The sequence below is a fragment of the Pleurodeles waltl genome, chromosome 5, assembly GCF_031143425.1.
Source record: "Pleurodeles waltl isolate 20211129_DDA chromosome 5, aPleWal1.hap1.20221129, whole genome shotgun sequence".
Taxonomy (NCBI): domain Eukaryota; kingdom Metazoa; phylum Chordata; class Amphibia; order Caudata; family Salamandridae; genus Pleurodeles; species Pleurodeles waltl.
Window position 1 is genome coordinate 248,392,921 of NC_090444.1, and position 13,106 is coordinate 248,406,026.

The following is a 13,106-nucleotide window of genomic DNA, read 5'->3' on the forward strand; positions in this document are numbered from 1 at the left end:
TTTTGGTTGCCATTGAAGGACAGACTGGCCAATACAAGAGGAATGATAATAAACATTGAGGGGCATAACCTCCTTCTTGTCTCTGTTTAAAGAATATCCTGAGTATTCAGCGTAAGCTTGAATCAAAGAGATTACCTTTGGGATCACAATGTATGGGTCCTCTGAGGGAACTTACAATGTCATCCACGTAGACGGCTATTTTACAGATGTGTATGGACTGAAAGTGACACCCTTGATATCAGAGGACTTAAGTAGGACCAACAAAAGATCTATAGCCAGAAAGAACAATAGAGGGGATAAAGTCCAGCCCTGGTAGGTGCCTGGATGTAAAGAGAAGGGGGAAGAAAGTGCCCCATTAGCTCTAATTCTAGCAACAGGAACGACTTATTGAGACATGACCATTGAGGAGAACCAGGTGCCCAAGTTATAGCTTTCCAGGGCTGCTACCAGAAAAGGCCAGTAAACATTATTAAAAGCCTTCCCGGTGTCCAGTGCTATGGCTATAGTGTTCGGGGATGCAGGGAGGGCTTCTTTCTCAGTTATATTGTAGAACAAACGTATATTGTCACACACAAGTCTAGCCTTAACAAACAGACTGTGATTGGTGGATTAACCTAGTGATCGGGGCTTCTAGGCGTTTCACTAAGATCTTTGCATCTATTTTTGCCTCCATATTCAGGGAAATGGGTCTATTGTTCTTAGTTTAGAGAGGATCTTTCCCTTCCTTAGGGAGAATGACTATGGTAGCCTGAGCGACCCAACCAGATCCACTGTCGGAGAGAGCAAAATGCTGGTACACTGATTCAAGAGGGGATGAGATCGATTTGTGAGACCATTCGGGCCAGGAGCTTTACCTCCGGCAATAAGTGTAATTGCTTGCAAGATTTCTCCGGATTCATTTGGTTTATTGGGAGGTGCATTATCTATGTCTGAGAGAGTTTTCACAGATATATGTTCCAGAAAGGACGTACAGGCGTCTCATGTAGCTGCAATTTTCAGGGTACTGAGTGAGGCATGGAAATTTTAAGAACGTTAAGATATCTGAGGTATTAGTTTTAGTATCACCTTGTAGATCATTAATTGTAGTAATGGTGGAGCTCTTGTGTTTGAGCTTCAGGTAGGATACTTGGTATTTGCTGCCTTTATTTAGGTAGATTATTATTATTTTTTTTTTTTCCGGGCCTGAACTGCCAAATATGCTGTCTTACTAACAATGGAGTGATATTCATATTTGAGGTTCCTATTTTCCGCCATTAGCAAATGATCTTTGGGAAGTCTATATAAAGATGTATCTTTAATAGCCTTATCAAGGTTACATAAAAACACTTTGTTGCCTTTATTCTTTTTAGCCATGCAATACAAAAACCCCTTGTAGCACATTTCAAAGTGTCCCATAAGATCACCGGAAAAGATAGTGATCCAGTATTTTCATTAAAAAAAATTCTGAGATCTCCTTATCCAGCCGAATTCTATGCTTCTGAGATTCTAGGAGCTCTTTGTTCATGCGCCTCTTGGGATTCGTAGATGGGAATTTAAAGGAGACTTAATGGCTGCATCATCGGACACTAAAACATCCTGAGTTAGACCGGAACTAAGCAGAATACAATCAATTCTAAAGAAGGGATTGTAAAGAGGGGAGAAAAACATAAAATCGCAACCTGTAGGATTCTGCAACGCCAAACATCCAATAAAGAGTGAGTCCTGCATAGATTGATCATAGCTTTGTTTGCCTTGGGTGATCGATATAGAAATGCAGATTATCTAACAAGACTTTTGTCCTTAAGTAAATTGAAATCTTCCCCCCTAGAACGATATTTTCTAGATTTTGTTAAAGAGGTAATCTTGGAGTTGTGTGCCAAAATTGTGGATCATCACCACTGGGGGCATAAACATTAATAGCATAGCTCTCTCCTTTCCTGTGAGAGAGTCTGGCTATGGACCACCTGCCCTTGTTGTCTTGTTCCACTGAAATTAAAGAGACACCAGAACGTTTTCTAATGAGTGTAATCACACCATTCTTTTTAGCGAGTGCAGAGGAGCGGGCCAGAGCAGTTGGGAGAGTATGTTTTTGTGACCAATTTTAGTCTCTTATAGAAAGATTATACCTGACCTTAAGACCAGGGTTTTACTGGGTGATATAAGCCTTTAAGATTGAGAGAAATTACTTTTAAATGCGGTATCTTAAAAATGGTAGAATATAGCGTAAACTGGAATGCGAATGCCCAAAGCAAAGGGGCCATAGAGTATACTTATTTGTTCCCATTGGAACATTCCCCATGGTGTGAAAGAAGGGACGAAAAGATGAGGAGAAAAGTCATAAAGAGAAAACAGTAGAATTAGAAATAATACAAATCCACTACAAGAAGAGAGGAGAAGTCTTAGGGGACGAAGTATAAACCTAAGTGGCTAGGGAAACATCTTGAATATGGACAGAGTGTAGGGATATCTGCTACGCCGGCAACATAATAACAAAACAATCCCTAAAGGTAGAGTGAGGCAGCCAACCATAGCTCTCAACAGGTGATAAATGTAAACAAAATAGCATACATTATTCAGTAATTCGGACACAAGGTTTATAAATTGTATTAGGAGACCATTCAAAGGCACAGGACAAAACAGCAAGATATACATGAGACCAAATAATTATGGAACCATTCAGAGCTTAGCAAAACGCAATTAGTTGTCAGTCATCTGGACCCCAGCAGAGGGGGCTAAACTCCAGGGAGTGGATATGTGAATATGCAAATTCAACCTTACGAGAAGTAATGGCATAAAAATGTAACAACAGTACATAAATGCGAAGATAAAAAGAAAATAAAACAATACATCTCAACTAAGCAAGCCTGAAAACGGAGAGAAACCATTACTTCTAACCCAAAACACAGCTCGATGAGCATTAAGAAACAAATAAAATGAATGGCCCTCTTTACTTAGTTGAAATATATAAAAAAACAAGGTAGGGAAAGGGTTGATTATGTAACATGGCAAAAATAGCAGGTGAAAACGACCACGATCAGAACATAACATCAGTATAATGCAAAGGATACATAATTTAGTTTGAATGGAAAGGCATACAGTGTACAACACTCCAGGTGTTAATCAGAGATATGAACCCTGTCAGCGGGAGTAGAATCACAGTGTCAAAATAGATTCAGATAATTCCACCCAAATGTGGACAGAACCCAGCATATTAATCCCCAAGAATCAAGTAGCGGGAAAAGTAGAAGATCCTGTAACACATCTTCATCCATAAGAGTCTCTGGTGTATTATCCAAGAAGATGGCATGCCCCGCAAGTTCATCAAAAATTTCTATTCTCCCTCTATAGAAAATATTAAATCCTGAGGGACCGACAAATGAGTAGTGTTGGTGAAGAGGCTTAAAGAGTACAGGTTGTGGTGTTGTAGAGTTTTTATGTTGCAAGGGGGTTGGGGTGTCCAATATGCATGTGCAATTTCAAAGTCTGTTTGGAAGGGGATCTTTAGGGTGGCTGGAATCCAGGACCCTAAAAACATAGCCAAGGAGGGGGGCTTCTCTTCCACCCCTTCAAGAAGCCCATAAATCATAAGATCACCACGCCTACTGCAGTCCTCCATAGAGGTTATATCATGCTTGAGAGAGGAAATAGCCTAATCAGCTTTCTGCAGTTTTCCCATGTTCTGCAGGATGGTCTTCTACATTACTTTATTCTTGCTTCGGCCTGAATGAGTAATGTTTAAGTCTTTTAGATCCCTTTTGATCACTGCCACTTCCATCTGAAGATCATCTGTATTTATCTTGGGGCTTTGTGCAATATCACGCACAGCATTCAGTTTTTTCACAATGACTTCCGTTGTGGTGGAATCCTCTGGTTTATCCTTGATGGAGGAATCTGGGAGTGAGGGTACCTGTTTGGTGCTTTTAATTTCCCTTTAGTGTCTTTATCGTTGGAATATTTAGAGTTGGACATGATGCATTGATCACATTTACTTAAACTACTCGGCACAGGTGGGGCCTAGAGGCATGGTCCAAATGCAAGGGCCCAGGCATAGAGTATTGATGGAGGGGCCAGTGTTATCTAGATCCCTTTGGAGGTCAGTACTCCTAATCTAGACCCTTCTACAAAAACAGTCCAGTGGGTGATGGCCTTCCCAGACAAACTGTTGAGAGAAGAACCTAAGAAAACATGTGATAGTAGTTGTAAACACCTCCATCCACCACTAATAAGACTAACAGGACACCATGTTAACAGCGATGATCAGCCAGAGACAGGTGTAGCATAGTGAAGCAGAGAGGTGTAGATTGTAGCCCAAACACAGTGAGAAATCAAATATTTGTTGCACATTAAGACCTTAGATAACATGTCTTAAAATGTGACCTCCAGGGGACCCGCAATCCAACAATGCCATTGTAGGTCAAGCGGGGATCGGGCCAGCAAGTACATGAAAGCGTTAAGTGACGTGTTAATCCAGGGTGATGGGAGCATGCTGATATGTCGGTTGCAGGGGGAGACACCAGAATAATACCCCTGCATCTCCAACTTACCTGACGAAAGCTGGACAAATCTCGCCTGTTCTCGGGTCCTCCAGTCGGTCACAGGCCTCACAAACAATCGACACAGAAGAGCAGCGCCATCTTGGGAGCTGCCCATCTTTCTAGGACGAGTTTGTGGTCGAGGCTAGATGGTGCACATGGACTGTCGTCTAGTCATCGAATGCACCCCAAGACTCCCAACAGTCCCCCGCAACTTCCAGAGAGGGTAAGACAGCTGCATCACTTGCTGAAGGTGCACCCATCCCTGTGTTGGCACCACGGCACTTGCAAAGGAGCCGCCATTCAGCCCAGCGCTCAAGTCACGCCCGCAACTAAAACCATCCTTTTAAACAACTTTTTAGATGTCTGTGATTCTGATTTTCAGGGTAACATGTTTACTGTTGACAGTCAATTTTTAACGTTTTGCACCATGAATCTTCTTTGTACATATTTTAAGAAAAAAATTATTCACTCAGAGGTGTAAGTTGGAGGACATATAGCTGGTCTATAGCTGTGTTGTTAATAATTTGCTGTAGAGCTTAATTTCTTTTAGAAATAATTCTCACAGTGATGGTAGAACATTTTAAAATGAATGCTAAAATAAATAACAATATGTATATTAGCCATTAATAAATACAGACTGTTTTTATTTATGCCTCCATTTTTTCTTTGATTCAGGATGCCTTTTTTTATTCGCTGGTGTACGATCCTTCACTGAAAACACTTTTAGCAGATAAGGGGGAAATTAGAGTGGGACCTCGATACCAAGCAGATGTACCAGACACCTTACTAGAAGGTAAAAATGTTGACTATTCTTGAGTTGATTGGTATTTGAAAGTATTTATTTACTATGTGTTTACTATTAAGACCTATAGATACTAGGAGGAGAACAGTCTTCTAGTTAAGATTAGATGTTCTTACAGTCTGTTCTTATGGTGTTGATTTTTAATTTTAATCGAAAATGTTTGAGGAGCAAGTTTTCAACTACTTATTGCAACCAACAATACAGAATTTTTCAAGTCTTGACACCTCAAACATATGAAATTATGAAACGGCCTTTATAATATACATATAACTCGTGTCTACGCCATGCACAGTTTATTCTTCAACAATTTGCCTTCTAATGTTTCATTGGTATTTTTATTGATGTTATAAAAGTTGTCATGAGTGCTGTATTATCTGGGGTAATTAGTAGTGCATGGCGAAGGCGCAAGCTGTAGTTACCTTAGGCTGCAAGTTATAGTTTTTGAAAAAACTCTAACTGCAGAATTTCTATGGTTGTGTGCGAGTAAATTCAGAATCTAACTATAATGCCCCTGTAACCTTAGTTTTTTTTTTTTAACATAAAGTGATTTTTATATACCATACATTAATCCAACCACTGCTGCGCAGTGCGCGGTGGGGGAATCACCCTATAACCAGCCAACCCCGCGCCGTGCACGCCCAAAGGTCGGGGTTGGCCGCAGGATCTGTTTCTCTGGGTGTAAGAATAGGTGTGTCTGGGTGTGAGACTGGCTGTGAGAGTGTCTGTCTGGGTGTGAGAATGTCAGATTGTGCTCCAGTCAATGAAAGATCCATTCACCTCCACGCAGAGTAAACCCATTTGCTTTGCCTTTGCCAAGCCCAGGAATTAGGATCATTTGTCCTTTCCAGAAGTGTAGCTTTAACTGGGGCACCTGCTATGTTTATATTTGTAAGGGCTTCCTGCTGAGGTTCAGTTTTCTTTTTTTGTTTTTTGTTAAATGAGCATCATGGCCAGAATGGCCTGGTTTTCTTCTTCTTTTTTTTATTTTTGGAGGTAGGGGGTCCTCCCCTCTCCTGGCCGCTTTAGGCCCTAGGGACCCCATCCCCCGGGACCCAGCAATCATTTCTGGTTGCCCTGCAGGGCACCCATTGTGCATTGGGGACCGCGGGAGGAGCCTGAATGCGACCTCTGGGAGCCGGCATTTTTTTTGCACACAGGGAGCTACTAAAGATGCAGCTCCCTGTCTGCAAAAGCAATTGTTTCCTCTGTTTCCCTACCCTGTTGGAAGTGAAACAGAGGAAACCTCTGCTTGCAGCAAGTGAGAGCTGTTTGACAGCTTCCACTTGCTGCAAGCGTAGTGTTTGCTGTGACTTGGCCGGAACTGTCAAAGTTCCCACCATGTCAAAGCAAGCAGCTTTGTCCTGGGGAGGGTACCCTGGGACATAGCAGGAGCCGGCTGGCCCTGGGGTGTAGAGATCCCCAGGGCCATTGATGTCTTGTTGAGGAGGGCCATGCGGCCCCCCTCCATTATGTAAATAGCCCCATGAGGCCGGTGGTCCCCAGGGCCGAGGGTCCATGAAGGACCCCCTTTATCCTTTAAATTCATCCCCGGGAGGTGACAATTCCTGGGGCTGCGGAGGTGATACCCTCCCGCTACCCCGCGCATTCATAAAAACTTAAGCCCCAGTGAGGTGACGGTCCCTGGGGCTTCATGTCCCCCGCATTTTATTCACTATTTGCCCCAGGGAGGTGGCGGTCCCCGGGGGGATAGGGGAGGCCCATGGGACTGGGATGGCGAATTGTATGTTGATGGTTCCTGTTCAAAATTATCTGATGGGACCACAGTTGCAGTCTATGCTGTTACTATGTTACAGACTATAATTGAGAGCAATAAGATACCTTACAACTCTGGGAAAGCCACGGAATTGATAGCCTTGACACGAGCATGTGAATTGAGTGATGGTTTAAAGGTTAAAAGTACACTGACATTCAGTATGCTTTTGGCGCAGTACATTCTTTTGGCAGATTGTTGAAGGAGAGGGGGTTTATGCCATCTCATGGATCACAAATACGTAATGATGAACTCATTGTAAGGTTGTTAAATGCTTTAACGTTATCTGAGAAATTGGCTGTGGTAAAATGTTCAGCTCACAAGAAAATTGAGAATGATGTAGGAAAAGGAAATGCATTTGCAGACAGGACAGTGAAAGATTCTGCACAGGATGAGTACAGTACTATATATGTGACCGGGACAGCCAGATGGTTACCAGAAGTTGGCTTGATGAACAAGACAATAGACTGTGTAAAGGATATTCAGGACAGAGCTGTTCCTGAGGAACTTGCTCAGTGGTACCGGTGTGCCACCTTAAATAGTGAAGGATGTTGGGTAGACAAGACCGAGAAAAGGAGATGGGTGTTACCTAATGCTTATGTGAATGCCATAGTTTCGTCCGCACATGTACCTGCACACATTAGCGCTCAAGGAATAGTGGATACATTGGATCACGTATCCCATAACAAGAACATAGCAAAATATGCACTTTCTCATGTACAAAGGTAAATCATATGCCAGACATACAATGTAGGAAAAAGGACTCTTATCCCTAAAGGAAATTTTGCACCACCGGACTTGCCATTCGAAGTCCTGCAAATGGATTTTGTACAAATGGAACCAGTGAACAAGAAAAGGTCAAAGAGGCACTGCCGAGGAGACTTGAGGGCTCTGGACACTCCATCAAGCCAGAAGATTGGATCTATGTTAACAATTTCCAAAAGAAAAAGAGCCTTGGACACAGATGGAAGGAACCCTTTCAGGTTCTCCTGGCCACTTAGACTACTGTGAAATGTGATGGAAAGAAGAACTGAATTCATGCATCGCATGTGAAAGGGTCCTTTACCTTTACCTTATGACCAGTGGGTATTAGACAGTTGCCCGGATACCGAGACTGAGCACGTTCCGTACCAAGTTCCTGTTGGGATTGGAGAAGTGATTTTAAGCAGTGAAATAAGGACACCTGAGCAACACACTGACAAATCTACTTCTCCCCATGAACTCTTTGATTCTGAGATATTTGGGCCTAGATACGATTTGAGGAACAGGGTACGGTTGAACTATAAAGAGATTTAAAGGGAGAAACAGTCCCTGGAGGGACTACATCCCATGCTGGTGTTCAAGACCGCCAATGTCCGGACAAGTACTTAAGTTTGCCAGTGAGGCTTGGAAGTAAAGGACACTGGGGATTATTATATCTTCTGTCTGTTAGGTAGGGAAAATGGTTAGGTATGACAATATCTCGGAGGAGAAAAAGGTAATGAACAAGAAAAGACGGGGTCTCGTAATATTTGCTGCACTGCTTTTTATTTGTTTACTCACATTAGTGACATATCTATTGCTTGAATGGCACAAAATGTTTGCCTCACGGCAAAAAGGGCAGTTTGTGGAAAATGAATTTCTTAACTTGGCGTGAGGGCTCTATTTTGTCTAACATTTAACTCCATTTCTGTATGTGCTACGAGCAAAATTGTATGCCTTCAGCAGCTGTGCTTGTTTCGTTTCTTAAAAATGTACTGGTTTCTCTTTAATGTTTTTGAAACTTTCCAGATGGCCTAACTGCCCCTCTTGTTCTCAGAAATGTTATTTCTGTGCGTGAACATCCTGTTCTTGTGGTTCACTGTGTTACAGGAAATGCTAGCTTGAACGTGTTTGGAATTTATGACGCATGTATAGTGTGGACATGGAAGGGGGGGAAGAGGTCAGTTGCACTTGGCCAGAGAGAGTCATGGACACTCTTTGGGAGTGATTCTCTGCAGCGAAATAAAATGCTATCTTGAAGCCTACTCTGAATCCTTGTATTCTATCTTGTAGACATTCAGCCTCCTACAAGAAGAGGCTCGTACATTTATTTCACCCCTGTAACCTGCTGATGAAGCACACCAGTTGGCACATGCAGGCTCTGCATTGTGACCTGAAGTCTCAGTGGGCACAGCATCAATGGGTTATGTTCAGATTTTAGAGGAAGCTGCAAAAGACCTGCAGTAGTGGTTACTGGACCGCAATGCTGGTCAGCGACAAATCAATCTCCCTACTTCTTCCTTCCCCTCCTGGAGGTGACAGTGGTAACCAGTGCCTTCCTTGTGGGATGGGGACTGTGGTCTGTGGTGGAGACTTCTGAAGCTGCCAACCATCAGTTTGTGTTTGAAAGTCTTCCTTCCATTCTTCATAGGGAGGTTTGTGCAGAGGCTTACTGACAGCACTACTGCCATGTAGTACTGCAGCAGACAGGGTTGGGTCATGGACCCTGTGCCAGGTGTTGCACCAATGGAAATGGCTAGACCGCCAGGAAATTTTCCTGGTGGTGATCCACCTGTCAGGATCATTGAATGTCAGGCCAGACAAGTTCAGCCGTCAGTGCCTGGCAGGCCAGAAGTGACATTTACACCCAAAGGTGTTGCGAGGTCTCTTCCACAAATGGGGAGAACCATGGCCTGATCTATTTGCCACAGCTGAGAACTTGCATTGCCTGTTCTTTTACGCCTTGGAGTTTTTAAAAGCCGCTCTTGTACGGAGATTCATCCTACTTGGGGTGGAAGTCCCATTATGAATGTGACTCCTGTACACCTTTCTGCCAATACCACACTTTTCCGGAGTCCTCAAAAAAGATCAGGACTGACTGGGCCCAAATCATTCTGGCGGCTCCAGATTGGGCATGAAGAGTTTGGTATCCCAAACGCCTGGGCATCAGCATTTATCCTCCAATTAGGATCTCCTGTTGCAGCAGCAGAGCAGGGTCCTGCACCTGAACCAGAGCATGCACCATCTTCGTGCTTGAGAATTCAGTGGCAAACATTGAGCATTTTTTACCTTCCTCCCAAGATTGTAGACTTTATTCTAGAAGACAGATGTGCCTTGACGAAATCTGTATACGCCTGCTACTCTAAAAAGTTTGTGATTTTGTGATAAATTGACCCACTTCATGCCAAACTGTCTGAGGTGTTGCTGTTTGTGTTATCAGTAGCCCAGAAAGGCCTTGCTCTGGGCACTGTTAAAGGATATTTGTCAGACATATCAGCCCTCTCTATTTGTCACCTGTTGTGACTCAATAAAAAGGCTTACAACACGTGATTCTATTAAAAGGTTGACAACACTTGTTGACACCTTTCCCCTTCATTATGCCCCTGTGGGACTTACACTTAGTTTTAGCATTTCTGATGTGTTTCCCCTTTGAACCCATGCAAAATTTGTCCTCTCAGACTTCAGACTCTGAAAGTGGTCTTCTTGGTGGCCATTAATTCAGCACAGAGGTTGAATGAACTGAATGTCCTCTCATTTATGTGCAGTACACTATCTTCTACCAGGACAGACTGGTTCTTAGAATGCTTGCCTCCTTTCTACGAAATGTTGATGACTTCATTTCACGTCGGCCAGACAAACGCCCTTCTGACGTTCTTTGCTTCCTCTCACTTCTCTAAGGAGCAGGAGAGACTTCATTTGGCTCCAAAAAGAGCTCTTAGCTTTTATATTGATCATTCAAAAATCCCCGGCTGGACGATCAACTCTTCATTGGATTCTCCAAAGGAAAGAAGGGCAAGGTAGAGCAGAAGAGGGCCATCTCTCAAAGGAGCACACTCTGTCCTACGTGTTGGCAAAGAACCAGCTTCCAGAAGGTTTGAGGGGTCTCTGCGCCAGACCCAAGCCTGCAAACATCATGTTGGTACACAGGGTACCAGTCCTTGACACATGCTGGGCGGCTATGTGGGCGTTGCTCCTTCTGTTCATGAAGCACTACTGTTTGGACAGTGAGGTCCATCGAGATAGTTGTTTCTCCTGCTTGGTCCTGCAGGACACTCTGGTTTAACTCTTTTCGTAGCCCCTCCTCCTGGAGGTTATTGCAGTGGTGTCTATTCTAAGGTCAAGAATCTGCAGTTAGAAGTCTCTTCCAGAAGATTAAATAGCTTACCTTCAGTAATGTCTTTTCTGCTAGAGACTCTAATCTCAGGTTCCATTCCAACCCTCCCGCCTCACTGCTCAGTGAAATGTTCTGCTTCCTATGGAAGGTCTTCCTTTATTTCAGTGCACTGGTCACAACCATTCAGACGTGGCTCTGCGATTGTCTCCAGAATGTGTCATAAAAGAAACTTCCGCGTGCTGGGGTGGCGTTTATATAAGCACTTTACATGTCACATCCTGTGCGGATGATGTCAATGTGGAGCCATTGGCACCACTTACAGTGCAGAGGTACTGCTCAGGATTTTCCACATCCAGTCTGGCTTCTGTGGAGTATTCTAAGGTAAGGACTCTGAGGTTAGATAGTCTCAACCAGCAAAGGCGTTACAGAATGGAAATAACTTTTCATCTAGACCTCTGACTCTCAGGTGATCCCTGAACTAATTTTAGAAAGATATGCACAGTGGGGATGACCAAATGTCAGGCTGTGCAACCAACCCCTGCTGTGCACGTCTGAAGGTTATACACTGCGGGGGTAGGTCAGTGACCAGACTGCGCATGCCCAAAAGCCGTTTGCTGCGGGATAGGGTATATCTTCATAGAAGATGGATGTACAATATGCTCAAAAAGCCCAGAAATGCACGTATGGTTTAAAACCTCAGAAATCCATTTAACAAAGGCACACTTGAAGTACATTTGGGTTACAAAACAGAAAAACACTGAAACGTGTAAGTTAAAGTTAGCTCTGCAATTTATAAATCACGCATCTGGCACGTAAACCTTAACTTGTACAATAAATATAATGCTTATGACCTCAACATATTTATACAAATAAATAAAAACACCTTAATTAAATAACAACACATACTTAAACCACTAAATAATACTACATTCAGGGTAATCTTTTTCAAAGTGTTAAGGGTTATGTGATATGTAATCTCATCTGTAGGATCATTTGCAATATTTGCAATCGGTCTCATCTAGGTTGAGAACTTGAACATTGTATTTGGAGTGAGAGTTAATGTTTGCATAACACATTTGACAGATTCCCCAGGGCAAAAACCTTTTGAACTGAAAATACGTTGTTTAATATACCCAAAGTTGAGTATGGTGATTCTTGCTAGCAGTTTGAATGGGACAAACTCCTCGCTCAATAGATTGACATTTGAGAAAGGATTATAATAGGGATGTGTTTTGGCACCTTTTGACAAAGATTTTTTAGGAAAAACCACAAGTGGCCTTCAATATTTCAATCACTGGCTACGTAAACATAATAACTCTAAATAATATTGGTATATTGAAACATTAAAGTTGAAGATGGTCAGTTGTTTAAATATCATGGTTACCTTGTCATCCCATCAACGAGGTGGGACATGAATGGGAGTTCATGTGGTTCTGCTACAAAACTGACTGCATTTCGTTGCTTCTCACTGACTTCATTTTTGAGGGCCTATGACAACAAGATGATGGCTCAGATCTGAGATGTGGAAGTTCTTCTCCATACCAAGCAGAATGTAACAGAGGATAAAATATGGTGGCATGCCTTTAAATCCAGGACTATGAATTATTGTAGTTATTTTAATCAATGTGTACGAGACTTACTAATTGATTTATGTGCATTTGTTGGGCATAGTATTTAGTTGAATCAGTATTATTTGATTATAGTTTATCTATTTAGGGAATATTGGAAGCTACACAATAAACGTTAATGCAAATATATATTTAAAATTACATACTTAACAAACAAGACATTACAGAAGAGTTGCGAGGGATCCCCATATAGTCCAAACAGAAGATTCGCTGTATAAGCCAGCAAAAGTTCCACACACTCCAAAGCTGCCAGTAGTGATTAATTTAATCCTTTACCAAACTCATTTCAGCCAGCACTGGGCCTTGATTACGGGTT

General features: G+C 42.6%; 1 protein-coding gene across 2 annotated transcripts in view; it reads left to right on the forward strand.

Moving 5' to 3' along the window:
• Positions 1 to 13,106, forward strand: part of MTA3 (metastasis associated 1 family member 3) — a 964,160-nt gene that overhangs the window by 177,330 nt on the left and 773,724 nt on the right. For both annotated transcript variants that reach the window (XM_069233985.1, XM_069233984.1), the window contains exon 6: positions 5,190 to 5,307. In XM_069233985.1, coding sequence (XP_069090086.1) covers positions 5,190 to 5,307 — 118 coding nt within the window. The remainder of the gene's footprint in view (positions 1 to 5,189; positions 5,308 to 13,106) is intronic.